This window comes from Bolinopsis microptera, chromosome 5 (assembly GCF_026151205.1).
Source record: "Bolinopsis microptera isolate Bmic1 chromosome 5, MBARI_Bmic_1.0, whole genome shotgun sequence".
Classification (NCBI taxonomy): domain Eukaryota; kingdom Metazoa; phylum Ctenophora; class Tentaculata; order Lobata; family Bolinopsidae; genus Bolinopsis; species Bolinopsis microptera.
Window position 1 is genome coordinate 10,934,198 of NC_087076.1, and position 10,736 is coordinate 10,944,933.

General features: G+C 37.4%; 3 protein-coding genes across 3 annotated transcripts in view; all 3 read right to left on the reverse strand.

Moving 5' to 3' along the window:
• Positions 1-1,623: 1,623 nt before the first annotated feature.
• LOC134815222 (nocturnin-like) lies at positions 1,624-4,985 on the reverse strand. Its single transcript, XM_063823738.1, has 8 exons — positions 4,692-4,985; positions 4,400-4,472; positions 4,086-4,186; positions 3,847-3,946; positions 3,018-3,160; positions 2,680-2,837; positions 2,360-2,478; positions 1,624-2,196 (listed from the first exon to the last, which is right to left on the reverse strand). Exons 1-8 carry the CDS (start codon positions 4,897-4,899, stop codon positions 2,070-2,072), a joined length of 1,029 nt encoding a protein of 342 aa, XP_063679808.1. The 5' UTR covers positions 4,900-4,985; the 3' UTR covers positions 1,624-2,069.
• An 873-nt stretch (positions 4,986-5,858) lies between these two features.
• The window catches only part of LOC134815774 (uncharacterized), a 49,053-nt gene continuing 44,175 nt past the window's right edge, over positions 5,859-10,736 (reverse strand). The window contains exons 2-10 of the mRNA XM_063824364.1: positions 8,512-8,610; positions 8,260-8,377; positions 8,019-8,146; positions 7,722-7,874; positions 7,405-7,584; positions 7,187-7,297; positions 6,724-6,942; positions 6,430-6,576; positions 5,859-6,135 (exon numbers count right to left, since the gene is read on the reverse strand). Of these exons, the coding sequence (XP_063680434.1) occupies positions 6,064-6,135; positions 6,430-6,576; positions 6,724-6,942; positions 7,187-7,297; positions 7,405-7,584; positions 7,722-7,874; positions 8,019-8,146; positions 8,260-8,377; positions 8,512-8,607 (1,224 nt within the window). The 5' untranslated portion in view covers positions 8,608-8,610 and the 3' untranslated portion in view covers positions 5,859-6,063. The remainder of the gene's footprint in view (positions 6,136-6,429; positions 6,577-6,723; positions 6,943-7,186; positions 7,298-7,404; positions 7,585-7,721; positions 7,875-8,018; positions 8,147-8,259; positions 8,378-8,511; positions 8,611-10,736) is intronic.
• On the reverse strand, positions 8,747-10,706 carry LOC134815775 (uncharacterized). Its single transcript, XM_063824365.1, has 4 exons — positions 10,435-10,706; positions 9,874-10,059; positions 9,628-9,743; positions 8,747-9,476 (listed from the first exon to the last, which is right to left on the reverse strand). Exons 1-4 carry the CDS (start codon positions 10,698-10,700, stop codon positions 9,355-9,357), a joined length of 690 nt encoding a protein of 229 aa, XP_063680435.1. The 5' UTR covers positions 10,701-10,706; the 3' UTR covers positions 8,747-9,354.

The window sequence follows — 10,736 nt, forward strand, 5'->3', positions numbered from 1 at the left end:
TTGTGAACGACAACGGATAAATTAAGTATCTGGAAAGGAAACGCTTAGTCCTTAGGAGGGCTGACTGGCCCGTGATTCTGTCAGTATCATCTGCCATGCAATCCACAGTTACTGTTTAAACCCAGGAATGTGACGGGACCATCGTGAGTTTTGTTGTCGCAAGATTATTAGCTGAAACTCCTTGATTTCGTTTCGAACTAATAGTAATATGAATTACAGCAATTTGATCATGTGGGGGTTGTTGACAGCATGAGCCCTGGTCCAGAATTTGTAATGCTCAACCAGGTGTCAATTGTCAATCAACCCTATCCATTCCAATCGAGAAATGACAGCACATAAACTATAACTTTCAGTATAAGTATTGTTTATAGAGGTTAGACTTAGAGAAGTATCAAGTAACTGTAAGTGTAAGACTTTGAAGAAGCTGGAAGCATGAGCACAACAGACCACAATTTAATTGTTAAATCACGCAGCCATTCAATTCAAGGTAAATCGATCATGCTATTAGTATTATTTTGATTGATAAGGCTACCTTCTTCTTCTTCATAATTCTCGTTAACTTACAAAGTGTTACTGTTACACTTACTGCGCTGCCAAGTCAAAATCATGTAAGACTATTTGATGCTTTAATACACATTATTGAGTGCTAGGCAGTGATTTTAACCAAAGCCGCCGATATCTTCTTATCTTTATGGTTACTTGAGTGATAAACTTATGTGATAGTAATTAGGAACTTACTATCGGCGAACCCACAGCCGTATCACTAAATTCAGACAAGGAATTAATCACACAAAGAAACAGCGGCCAATTAATAAATCTTGCTGTCTGAGTCAAGTTGTGGGTATCGGTGCATGCCACACATGAAAATCCATTTCTTGACAACGTTATAAATTCCATATAATCGCGAAAGTATTTATATTTTACTCATTTAGAGTTTGAAACTTTCAATGAAACTTTCAAACTCCTAAATAATAATATATATTTTCGCGTTTGATTATTCGAACGTCTTGTGAGGAACTTTTAGTGAGTGATATTTACTAAATTGTAGAGCGGTCGGCATGAGGAGATATTTATATTCACAACTGTCAACATTTATAAATTACGAGAATCCCAGCTCCCTGATTAATTTTAAATATCCAAACTTTGACTTGTGTTGATATCAGCTAATTGGCAAATCGGAGTCCTTACGATAAAGGCAAATATAGCTTAATAGCTATTTTGATAAATGTTTTAATGTCAAATATGTGAAAAAATAAGGTTTCTGGGAGTTTTAATGCACCAAAAATTGACAGACCAGGGGAGAAGTAAAAAAGGCAACAAAATTTTTTGGCCGGGAATAGGGGCCGCAAAAATAGCAGGCTTGTTTTAGGCGCCACCTGTTATTGAAGGAGTTCGCAAATTCGTTGTTTTACGTTTACAGCTAGGCTATGGGCTGATAAATTTCACAAATTTCATTTTAACAGTTTCGAAATAACCACGGTATATCTAATATCTTGCGTGAAATCAGGGATATTTCAGGGATAACTACTTCTTATCATGTACTGATTATTACCAAACAATTTTGCTTATTTCCGCAACAAAGCGAGATCCTGGAGCCAGCTAAAAACAAATCGAAACAACTGATTCTACAAAAAAAACTCATAATAGTAGACAGACAAATACACAAAGTGCTCCCAAAACCACTAAAATCGAAACAACCACTCTTAAAAAAGCACTCGTATACCGTCCTCTAAATGGCAGAGAACTCCACAAGACATATTATTAAGATCATCAAGTCTATCCACTCACACAAAAATAGAACAGCGGAACTCAGACGACAAATTGCGATATAATAATGCGTCGTCTAATACTCGTCTGCAACGCAAGTCCTTCACAGTTCAGCCAGTTTTACTGGTATTGTTAATTGCGCTTGATCAGCCTTTCAGTCCTTTATCGGTATGAATTCCAGCACAGCGCGACACTGTGATACGACATCCTCATTAATAAGGGTGGTGTGCGACTCCTCCTGGAATTCTGACATGCTTTATCTTGATGCATATTTACGCTACCATCATAGGACACCAGTCCGCTCAATCGCTGGCCATGATACGCTGGAAGTCACAAACCAAACTGATGTGATCAGACCCACAGAACCGATTGGGCAGTTTGTATTCTCCAACGGTTGAGTCAGGAGGGGTAGCTAGCGCTTGCAGGACTCTGATAAGAGCGGAGTTTAAACTGTTATAGGATAGTACAAATGGACAAATTTAATCACGTAGTTCGATTGAGGATCAGCTGATCATGTAATATTCTTATTGGACAATTTTTAAATATGAGCTATAAAGTTTAAAGTAACCGAAGAAAACAATTAACAAAATACCTGAGTTTTACGTCGTCGTAAAAGATATAATCATTGGTGTATTTCTCCTCTCCCGTGGGTCTGAGCCTCCAGGTGGTAAAAGACGGATGTTTACCTTCCAGAGCAAAACTGTACGCGTCCTTTAAATTAAGAATCCGATTATTTCCTACATTGTCGAATATGATTATATCGAAACTTTTGTTAAAACTTTATTAAAACCAACCTTTTATCCCAGTATAAGTACTCTTCTATTTATATAACGAATTTTTCTAAGTTTTAAATCTTTGGTCATGGTTTATTAGTTGGTCTTAAAAATAATAACTTTGTTTAGAACTTTAAACCTTAAACTTGGCGATGAGATGATCGTATCCTCGTTGTGAGGGACTCTCACAAAGATCAGCCCCCAAGATCACTATTTCTTGAGGTCCGGAATGTTCTGCTATGAAGTTACTCAGATCAATACATGCCTCGTATCTTGTCTGCTCGGTTTTAGGGCCTCCTGTAGGGGAAAGTGGGGAACATGACTATAACTGCTGCTTTTTCTCAATGATTAATTCTGTGTCCTTTACTTTTACCGTCAAAACTGACTCACAATGAATTTAACCTCACAAACCTAACATTGATAACAAAGTTCCCCTGAAATTCATTTCAAAAGGAGCTAAATATTCACTGGAGCTACCTTTAAGATGGGTGTTTACAACAAGTAGGGGCTGGTTATCCTCCACAAACTCCAACTTCAGAGCAAATGCCAGAGTGCTGGTGCTGTGCTGCATCTGGTTTACTAGCTGTCTCTGCACAAACTCTACCAGGTTAAACCTCTCTCTGAAGTGAAGAGCTGTTAGATAAGATTCACGTACTATAGTTCGACAACTTAAGTTCGCCAGAATTATATCGAATTGCTATATTATATATTGCTGTCTTTGTTATTTTATTATCAATGGTTATTGTTACTATCTTACAGTACTACTAACTGTTTTTTGTAGTACATGCCCTGATTCCTTCCATTCCTAAACTACCTTACAAGCTCTTCCTCTTTTAAACCCTTTTCAATCACTTCATTTCACTCATTCACTTCATATCTTATTACCACAGTATCTGCCAAAACCAACATGGCCCATGTGGAAGGGAGCCTTGACGTTGTTGACCACTTGGCCCTGCATCCCAAGCTGACGGTCGGCCTCCACTCTCTAAAAACATACCTTCAGTGAAGGCAGATGGTCAGCAAATAGCGATGCTAGGGCTTGGTGTGAACAAATCTTGACCTACTTTCACACCTTTGAGACGACTCTCGCAAATGCGAGAGTAATGACCCCGGGGAGGGCCCCATTGGTTTTAGTAGGTTGCATATTGAAAAGAAAAAAAAAAAAAAAAAAAAAAATTATATCGAATGCTCGTGAGTACATAAAGTGTACCCAATTACACCCCATGCGAGGGGACGAGGGTTGCTTGTACATTGTACAATGTACAATGTATAATGTACAATGTAGTTGGTGAGTACTATAACTAACGTGTGGTAGAAGATAGCACATCCGTCAGGTTTTCCTTCGTCATCATCCGTAACATCAACACAAGGAGAAAAGGGTCTTTCGTGGAATTTTCCCTTGTACCCTGTGAAGATGAATCATGACAACCTATGTAAACTATGTAAGGTAATATCTCCTAAGTTCAAATTTTCACTTACAACTTAGAGTCAGAAATAGAACACCGAATAGAATAAAATCCAATTCTTAACAAAGTGTCTACGAACCGAATTCTCGCAGTTTCACGTCAAAAAACTCGAATCTGTCACACTCCTGGAGGATGATTACGTCCGGCATGTAACTCAATATCTCCATCAGTAACAAATACCTAGGGTAGAACTGACCATAGTTGACAGTCACACAAGTGAATAATAAAAATTGCACTAGATGAATTAGGTTGAAGAAGGGTGACAAGACTCAAGATTGGATCACGATCAGTTTAAATTTATGAAGAGATCGTTTAGAGTACAACTTAATTAAGGTATGCCAAGCTGTGTTACTGTACGTAATTTCTAATGGTTCAAGATGAAGTTGTGGTTACCTTCGAGTTTCCCATTCGAGCCATCTTGGAGGAGTTTTGCAGAAGTTTTTACGAGCATTGGACGCGGTCAGACCTGAGATACTAACATAAGTTTACAAAAACCAGCGAAAATCTAAATTGCTATGTTAAACGTGGTATCATCATGCACAGATGCAAAAATTCTATGAAATATAGATGTGCGAGCTACAATCCAGCTTGAACCGCGATCCAAATAACGATCGTAGCATCGAAAAAAGTATTGGAAAAAAGTAAGCTTGATTTTAAAAAGGCGTTAGTTTCAACAATCTTAAACCCTGAGCAAGCATGTTCCACTGCATCACCCTGAAGACTTGTCCCTCCTTTTTAGGCTCCACCCTTCCCTCAAACTGACGTGTCAGGAGTAAATAAGATTCGTTGAAGGTAGGTTTCATGGTGTGTAGACTCCTGATAGCCGCGTGATGGCCAAACACGGTCATTTCCTTAGCAGGGGGCTCAGAGGGAGCAGTACTAGTGGCGATCATATCAAGATAATATCACAAGACGTGGCTAATATTAATAATAACAGCCTGGTAAGCACAAATTATAAGCAAATACTTGTCAACTTTAACAGATTTCTTAAAGACGAACGAGGCGGTTGTTATAAAGTTGGGCCTTGTGAAGCGATTTAAGGAAATCACAAAAGTTTAAAAATTATTTTATATCCAATGCCGCTCGCGCTAGTAAAAGGTGGCATACAATTCAAATTAAACTACATAATATATTAAACTACAAGATAAATGTAGCATAGCACTCATCGTTTGCATAACAGTTTCTCCTAAATTAACAAGCAAAGATTTGCAAGCTCGTTCTATTTAAAACGCAATTGGAAACACGTCCAACTGAATTGTGAAACTTCACAGTCAAACGGGCTCTCAAGTACTTTCATTTAGCAATGAGTATTGCTCATCGCACTCTTAAATGTGAGTTGTTATGCAGAGCCATTTCACTGTGGAACTTATTGTATCGCATTATATGAAATTAGATGGAACCATTCTTAAAGTTGACTGATATGGATATTGAACAGAAGAAAATCTACCACTTGAAGTGTGATACAATTTTGCGATTCTGGTCATGACGAAAAATATAATACACAGTGGACATAGGGACTTACATATGTTCAGCTGTAGATATCACCTTTCTTTTTGAAATAGGATAGGGGCACTCGTGGCGGGTGTCTTAGCAACGGAGAAAAAGGTCATGGCAACCAAAACATCTGTTACCTGAAATAGATGGACTGATGGTCGTGTTATTCGACAACATATAAAAAGGTTTTGCAATTTTGTCTAAAACATTGAAGGCAGTCAACTCTTTTTATATATTTAGCGGCGAGTGCAAAGATCAATAGTTAAAATTACTTTATAGACATTGCGTCAATGTAGCTGTATTGAAAGCATTACTAATAGTAATACATACTTGCATGTGTCTAAGTAAAACGCCATTTTAAAGTAGGTAGAAGTTTTCAAACCTTTCGCTCAAAAATTTTAATAAATTAATAATACAAAATGCAAAAACATTGAAATATAAAGCTCCAATATCCCTCAAAATAAACATCCAAAAGTTCCAACTTGCATTAATTTATTTAATGTTCTTGCATGGATATTGGATATCTTGCATGGTGAAAATTTCGGCTAGAAATGTTTTATAATCTATTCCTCGTCATCATCCTGCTGCACTTCCAACTTGTTGCGTTTGAAGCGCTTCAGATCTTTTTCTGACACCTGTGAATATTATGTTGTGTCAAAAGAACGACAGGTGAAGCTTTAAACTATGATATCATGAAATGAAGATACTATTCACAAATATACGCGATAATTTTCCATTGCCTTGATAGAAGGCAATACAAAAGGGGATAATTAACAGACATGAGGCACGTGAGACACGTGGCTAAACGTGACAAGTCTTAGCTTCTTAGTATACGCACGAAATGTCTTAAACTATTCCTCGTAGTAAATCGAGAGGAATGTATGCGGAGGTTAACTTTTAAAATAAATGTAACGAATAGAATACAATACCTTGTCAATAATTCTGTATGTCGAGAGGAAATCTTTAAGGTTTCGTTCGAAGATTACATAATGAACCATATTGTGCTGACCGAATGATGCGTTTCTGTCTTCGTCAAAGTTCAGACACTCAACTTCCATATCAAATTTAACTAACACCTGAGTTAATGTTTTACATGATATATGATGCACACGTATAACCAGCCATATAATTTCAGTGTTAAAGAGTAAAGATACACTATCTCGATTGACATCATGATCACTTATCACTCTACAGCTCAAGTTAAAAATACTGAAGAAGCAAACCTGAACAAATTTCTTGTCTTCATAAGGGACTTCGAAATGAGACAATATCTTAGGTTTCTTGTTGTTCTTGATGAAGTTAACAGTAAACCAGGACTTCACAACTTCCGGTTCCGATTGGTTACACTTGTTCATCATATCGATTGCTTTAAAATCTGCCATATAGTCAAGCAGTACTTCCCACCGTTCATTTGCTATCAGGTCGAAATGTTTCAGGTATCTCTAGCAGGGAAAAGTGAGATGTTAGGCGATGAGAATTAGTTTTTTGTTACGATCTACATGATATTAGACGATCGTAACAGTTAGAGATTAAGGAAATGCGACGATTTTCCCCTACCAGTTGTGTAATGTGTAATTTACAATAATACAAACGTGTTTTCCTTTTAAGATACAAGACATATAGCATAATAGCAACAAATCTACCTATTTCATCCCAATCATCAAAATTAATATAAGTAAATTTTACCTCTTGAAGTTGAGCTGCAAGGTTCTTGCCCCTAAATGATCGGTCCGATAAATTGTGATCGTATCCTCTGTTTTTCAAACTTCCATACTTAGCCAGGAACGATGCTTTGCCCTAAGTTATATTGTGGTCAGAGACACGCTCGCAATCCGAATAACTAATCAATTTAAATGCCACAAAAAATCAGAGGCCAGCTCCAAGTCCAATAAAAAGCTATTCACCTGCCCAAAGAAGACTTTGAAGAACTCCCCAGTCCCCTGAAGGACTCCTTCATTTTTAACGAGATAAGCGAAATCTACAGGAGTTCTGAGAGGAACTTTGTTGACAGGTTCACTTGTTGATACCAGATCATCAATTCCGAGAGGGAACTCTGCGTCATTGAACTCGTCAAACATTTCTTCCTGAACAGAAGTTATATCAAAATTTGTAAAGAATTTTTACATTATAAATATATGGCTTTACATTGTAAACATAGCGACAGTAATAGAATACTCATATATCAAACAGTGAAGTGGAGAGTTTAAAAATAAACAATCACCTCTCTTATGTAGTTGAAAGGATCGAGGCCGAGTAAGCACTCCGGATAAACACCGACTTGACCCACTTCTGCCCTGAATTCATCAGCCTCCTCATTTCTTTGTGCTACCTCGCCCAGAAACTTCGTCTCCAGATTGTCGATAAAAGCTTGAACCTGAGCGGAGACGTAAAGATTTGAAACTGATAGTATTGTCCGCTGTCTATTTTTTTGACAGTTTGGTTTTGGTCCAAAACATTTTACATGTCTTACATACAATACTCGGTTTCGGTTAGTTGAAAAATGACATAATTTACTTACCTCTGGCCGCTTGATAACTTCCTGAACATTGCTGTGGTTCGAAATCAGATCGCCTTTTTCTTTTGTTACGTATTTTTTGTCCCGATCATTAGCTTCAGCATACATTTTTCTGATGGAGTCCTTGTGAGCTGAAATCACGTAAAACTGTGAAAGGTTTGACGATTAATTTATAACGGACTCGCACATGTCTCCCAATGTGGGGTTTAATCAGTCAGTATGTCAAAAATGAATTGTCACTCACGCCAAATAGTTTCCAGCGATATTTCCTTCCTGGTTATAGGTTTGAAGTGAGGTGACAGTGGCATTGGTCTTGTTAAATCGCTACTTGAAACCTCGTTTGGTTCCGTACTCGTGGCAACCTGGATCATGGAGGTTAGGTTCAACGAAACGGAATTTATTGTCAAATTCAAAATGATGAATTTTCTATTTAAACAAGCATATCAGAGTATTTCTCGGATTGCAGCACAAAATAAAAATAATGAACGGAGTTTACCTCATTGCTACTGACTGATAGGGTTCTGAAGGGAATTTGAGCTGAAGTTGCTTTACAGCTGGCTTTTATCAGAGATAGTGACCTTTTACATAGCATTTTCTAATGATAGTAAGGAATAGTGAGTTTTGTCAAGTAAAATCATGCTTAAACAAATGAGAACTGCCGCTGTCAGGAAGCTATAGGTTAATTATAGAGTGAATGACTTAACGAATTCCAAATTATAAGACGCACGAATAAAATAGTACACTATTCTGTTAGAAAAGAAGAGTAACTTTAGTTTGTACACTTCGTGACATTAATAAGAATATAATAAGTTATCAGGAAGACAGAAAGCTTTTATCAAATACCTAACAGTAACACTATGAAGATTATTACTTTCAATTTAACGTCTGTCCAGGTTAAATGCAAGCATTTAAATGCTGGAAAAAGAGTATAATGCAATATCAACTTTCTCACAGCATAGACGAGGAAAGAATTTACTTTGTGATCACATCTCAGTAAAATTAACAAAATATACAATAATATGTTAGGGGGATCGTTGCTATTTTTCGTTTTTTGCCATCGACTGTTTGGGATTCCTCAAATAAGAGTAAAGTTTTACTAGGTAAAAAGCGAAACCAACGAAAATTATTCGCCACGTAAATCGTCATCGTAAAAACATCTCAAATCTCAGAATAAAATTGACAATTTCGTAGCTGGTAAGCATACGTCGGAATTCAAATGGCTTTGATCCCAAAGTTACATCACTGATGTTCGCAAAATCTCATTGAAAATTGAGACAATTTCTACAGCTGCTGCCCAGGATCCAAATTATAAACATTAAAAATTATTAACATCAAAATCTTAGCTCTCGGGCTTCTTGCTTCTGTGGTCTAAAACTAGAGATAACATAGCGGAGGGTTGTGAAAGAGTCTGTACCAGACTTGTGCCGGCAGATGAGAGCAATCCGACCAATTTGGCTTGTTCTGTAGAAAAAAACGGGTCAATGAATCACGAATATGAAACTTTAATATTGTTTCAATGATAATTGGCTTTTAACCCAAGGGCGAAGGGATGAATTTGAAAGTTAAGGTTCCCGTTTCATATTTGTCTTAAATCTTAATTGAATTAACTTACCAGTTTGTAAGTCGTCCATTTCCGCAATCTCGACAAACGTGTTGGGACCATAGAGTTTACCGTTGATTAGACCACCCAATATCAAATGTTTAGTGTACTGAGTCTTCATCAATGCCCTGTACCGGATATGCCAATAAATAATTATGATTGAAGAAATAATGGAGAAATATAGCGATTTCCTGTGGCGTATTGAATTTAATTCGATAAAGATAACAATAAGTGCACGGTAGATAAAAAGGTTCATACTTGCAGATAGCATGGACCTCATTAACATCATTAGTGTAAAGTATTCCAGTGTTGTGTTGGAATAGCGGTATCATGTGAAGAAACCTGGACCTTCTCAGGTATTTCACCACACTATGTCGTGGATAGTAGTTGCCTTGGACGCTCGTTCCCACTAGCGAGTCTAACAAACCCCAGTCTAGCTTCTGCCTGAAATTAAGTTGCATTTTAGATAAACATGTGACTATTCCTTTGCACTTTGTCAGTTTTCTCAGTGAACAGTACGTTCATGGTAACTTGTAATCTTAATGTAACACAAACGAAGGAGTCTTTTATTCATGAGCATAGCAAGTAGAGGGTTCTTGCTTTGTTGTGACAAGCAAACCCTTTGCTAACTCCCCTTAAACTAAGGACAAAAACAAAGGCCATTAATTGCCCCTGTGCTATTAGAAAAACTATGGGCATTATCCTAGGTTATATCGGCGCCACGAACTTGTGAGAGAACAATCTCTACATTAGTGCTACGCTTGTTGGATATGCCACTGTTAAGAAAGTATACTATCACGTATCAGTTAGATTACTTACTCGTACATGACTCTCGGCATGTATTTCATGTGGAAAGCCACAATCGTATGGTGATTCTCAAATATCTTCTCCACAGTGCTTTCGTGCCACCTATCCTTCAAAGTCATGTTCTCTTCTCTCTGTTTGTAAGGTATCTTTACCACAGTTTTACTCTTTTCAGTGTCTTCAAACCAACACTTCTTGTGTGAGATTTTGTAGTCATACCCGACTGCCATGTTCCGTACACCGATCGTCAAGGGAGTCCTCAGTTTCCGACAATGATTCATCTTGCTAGAATTGGATAAGACAGATTAGAGATTTAG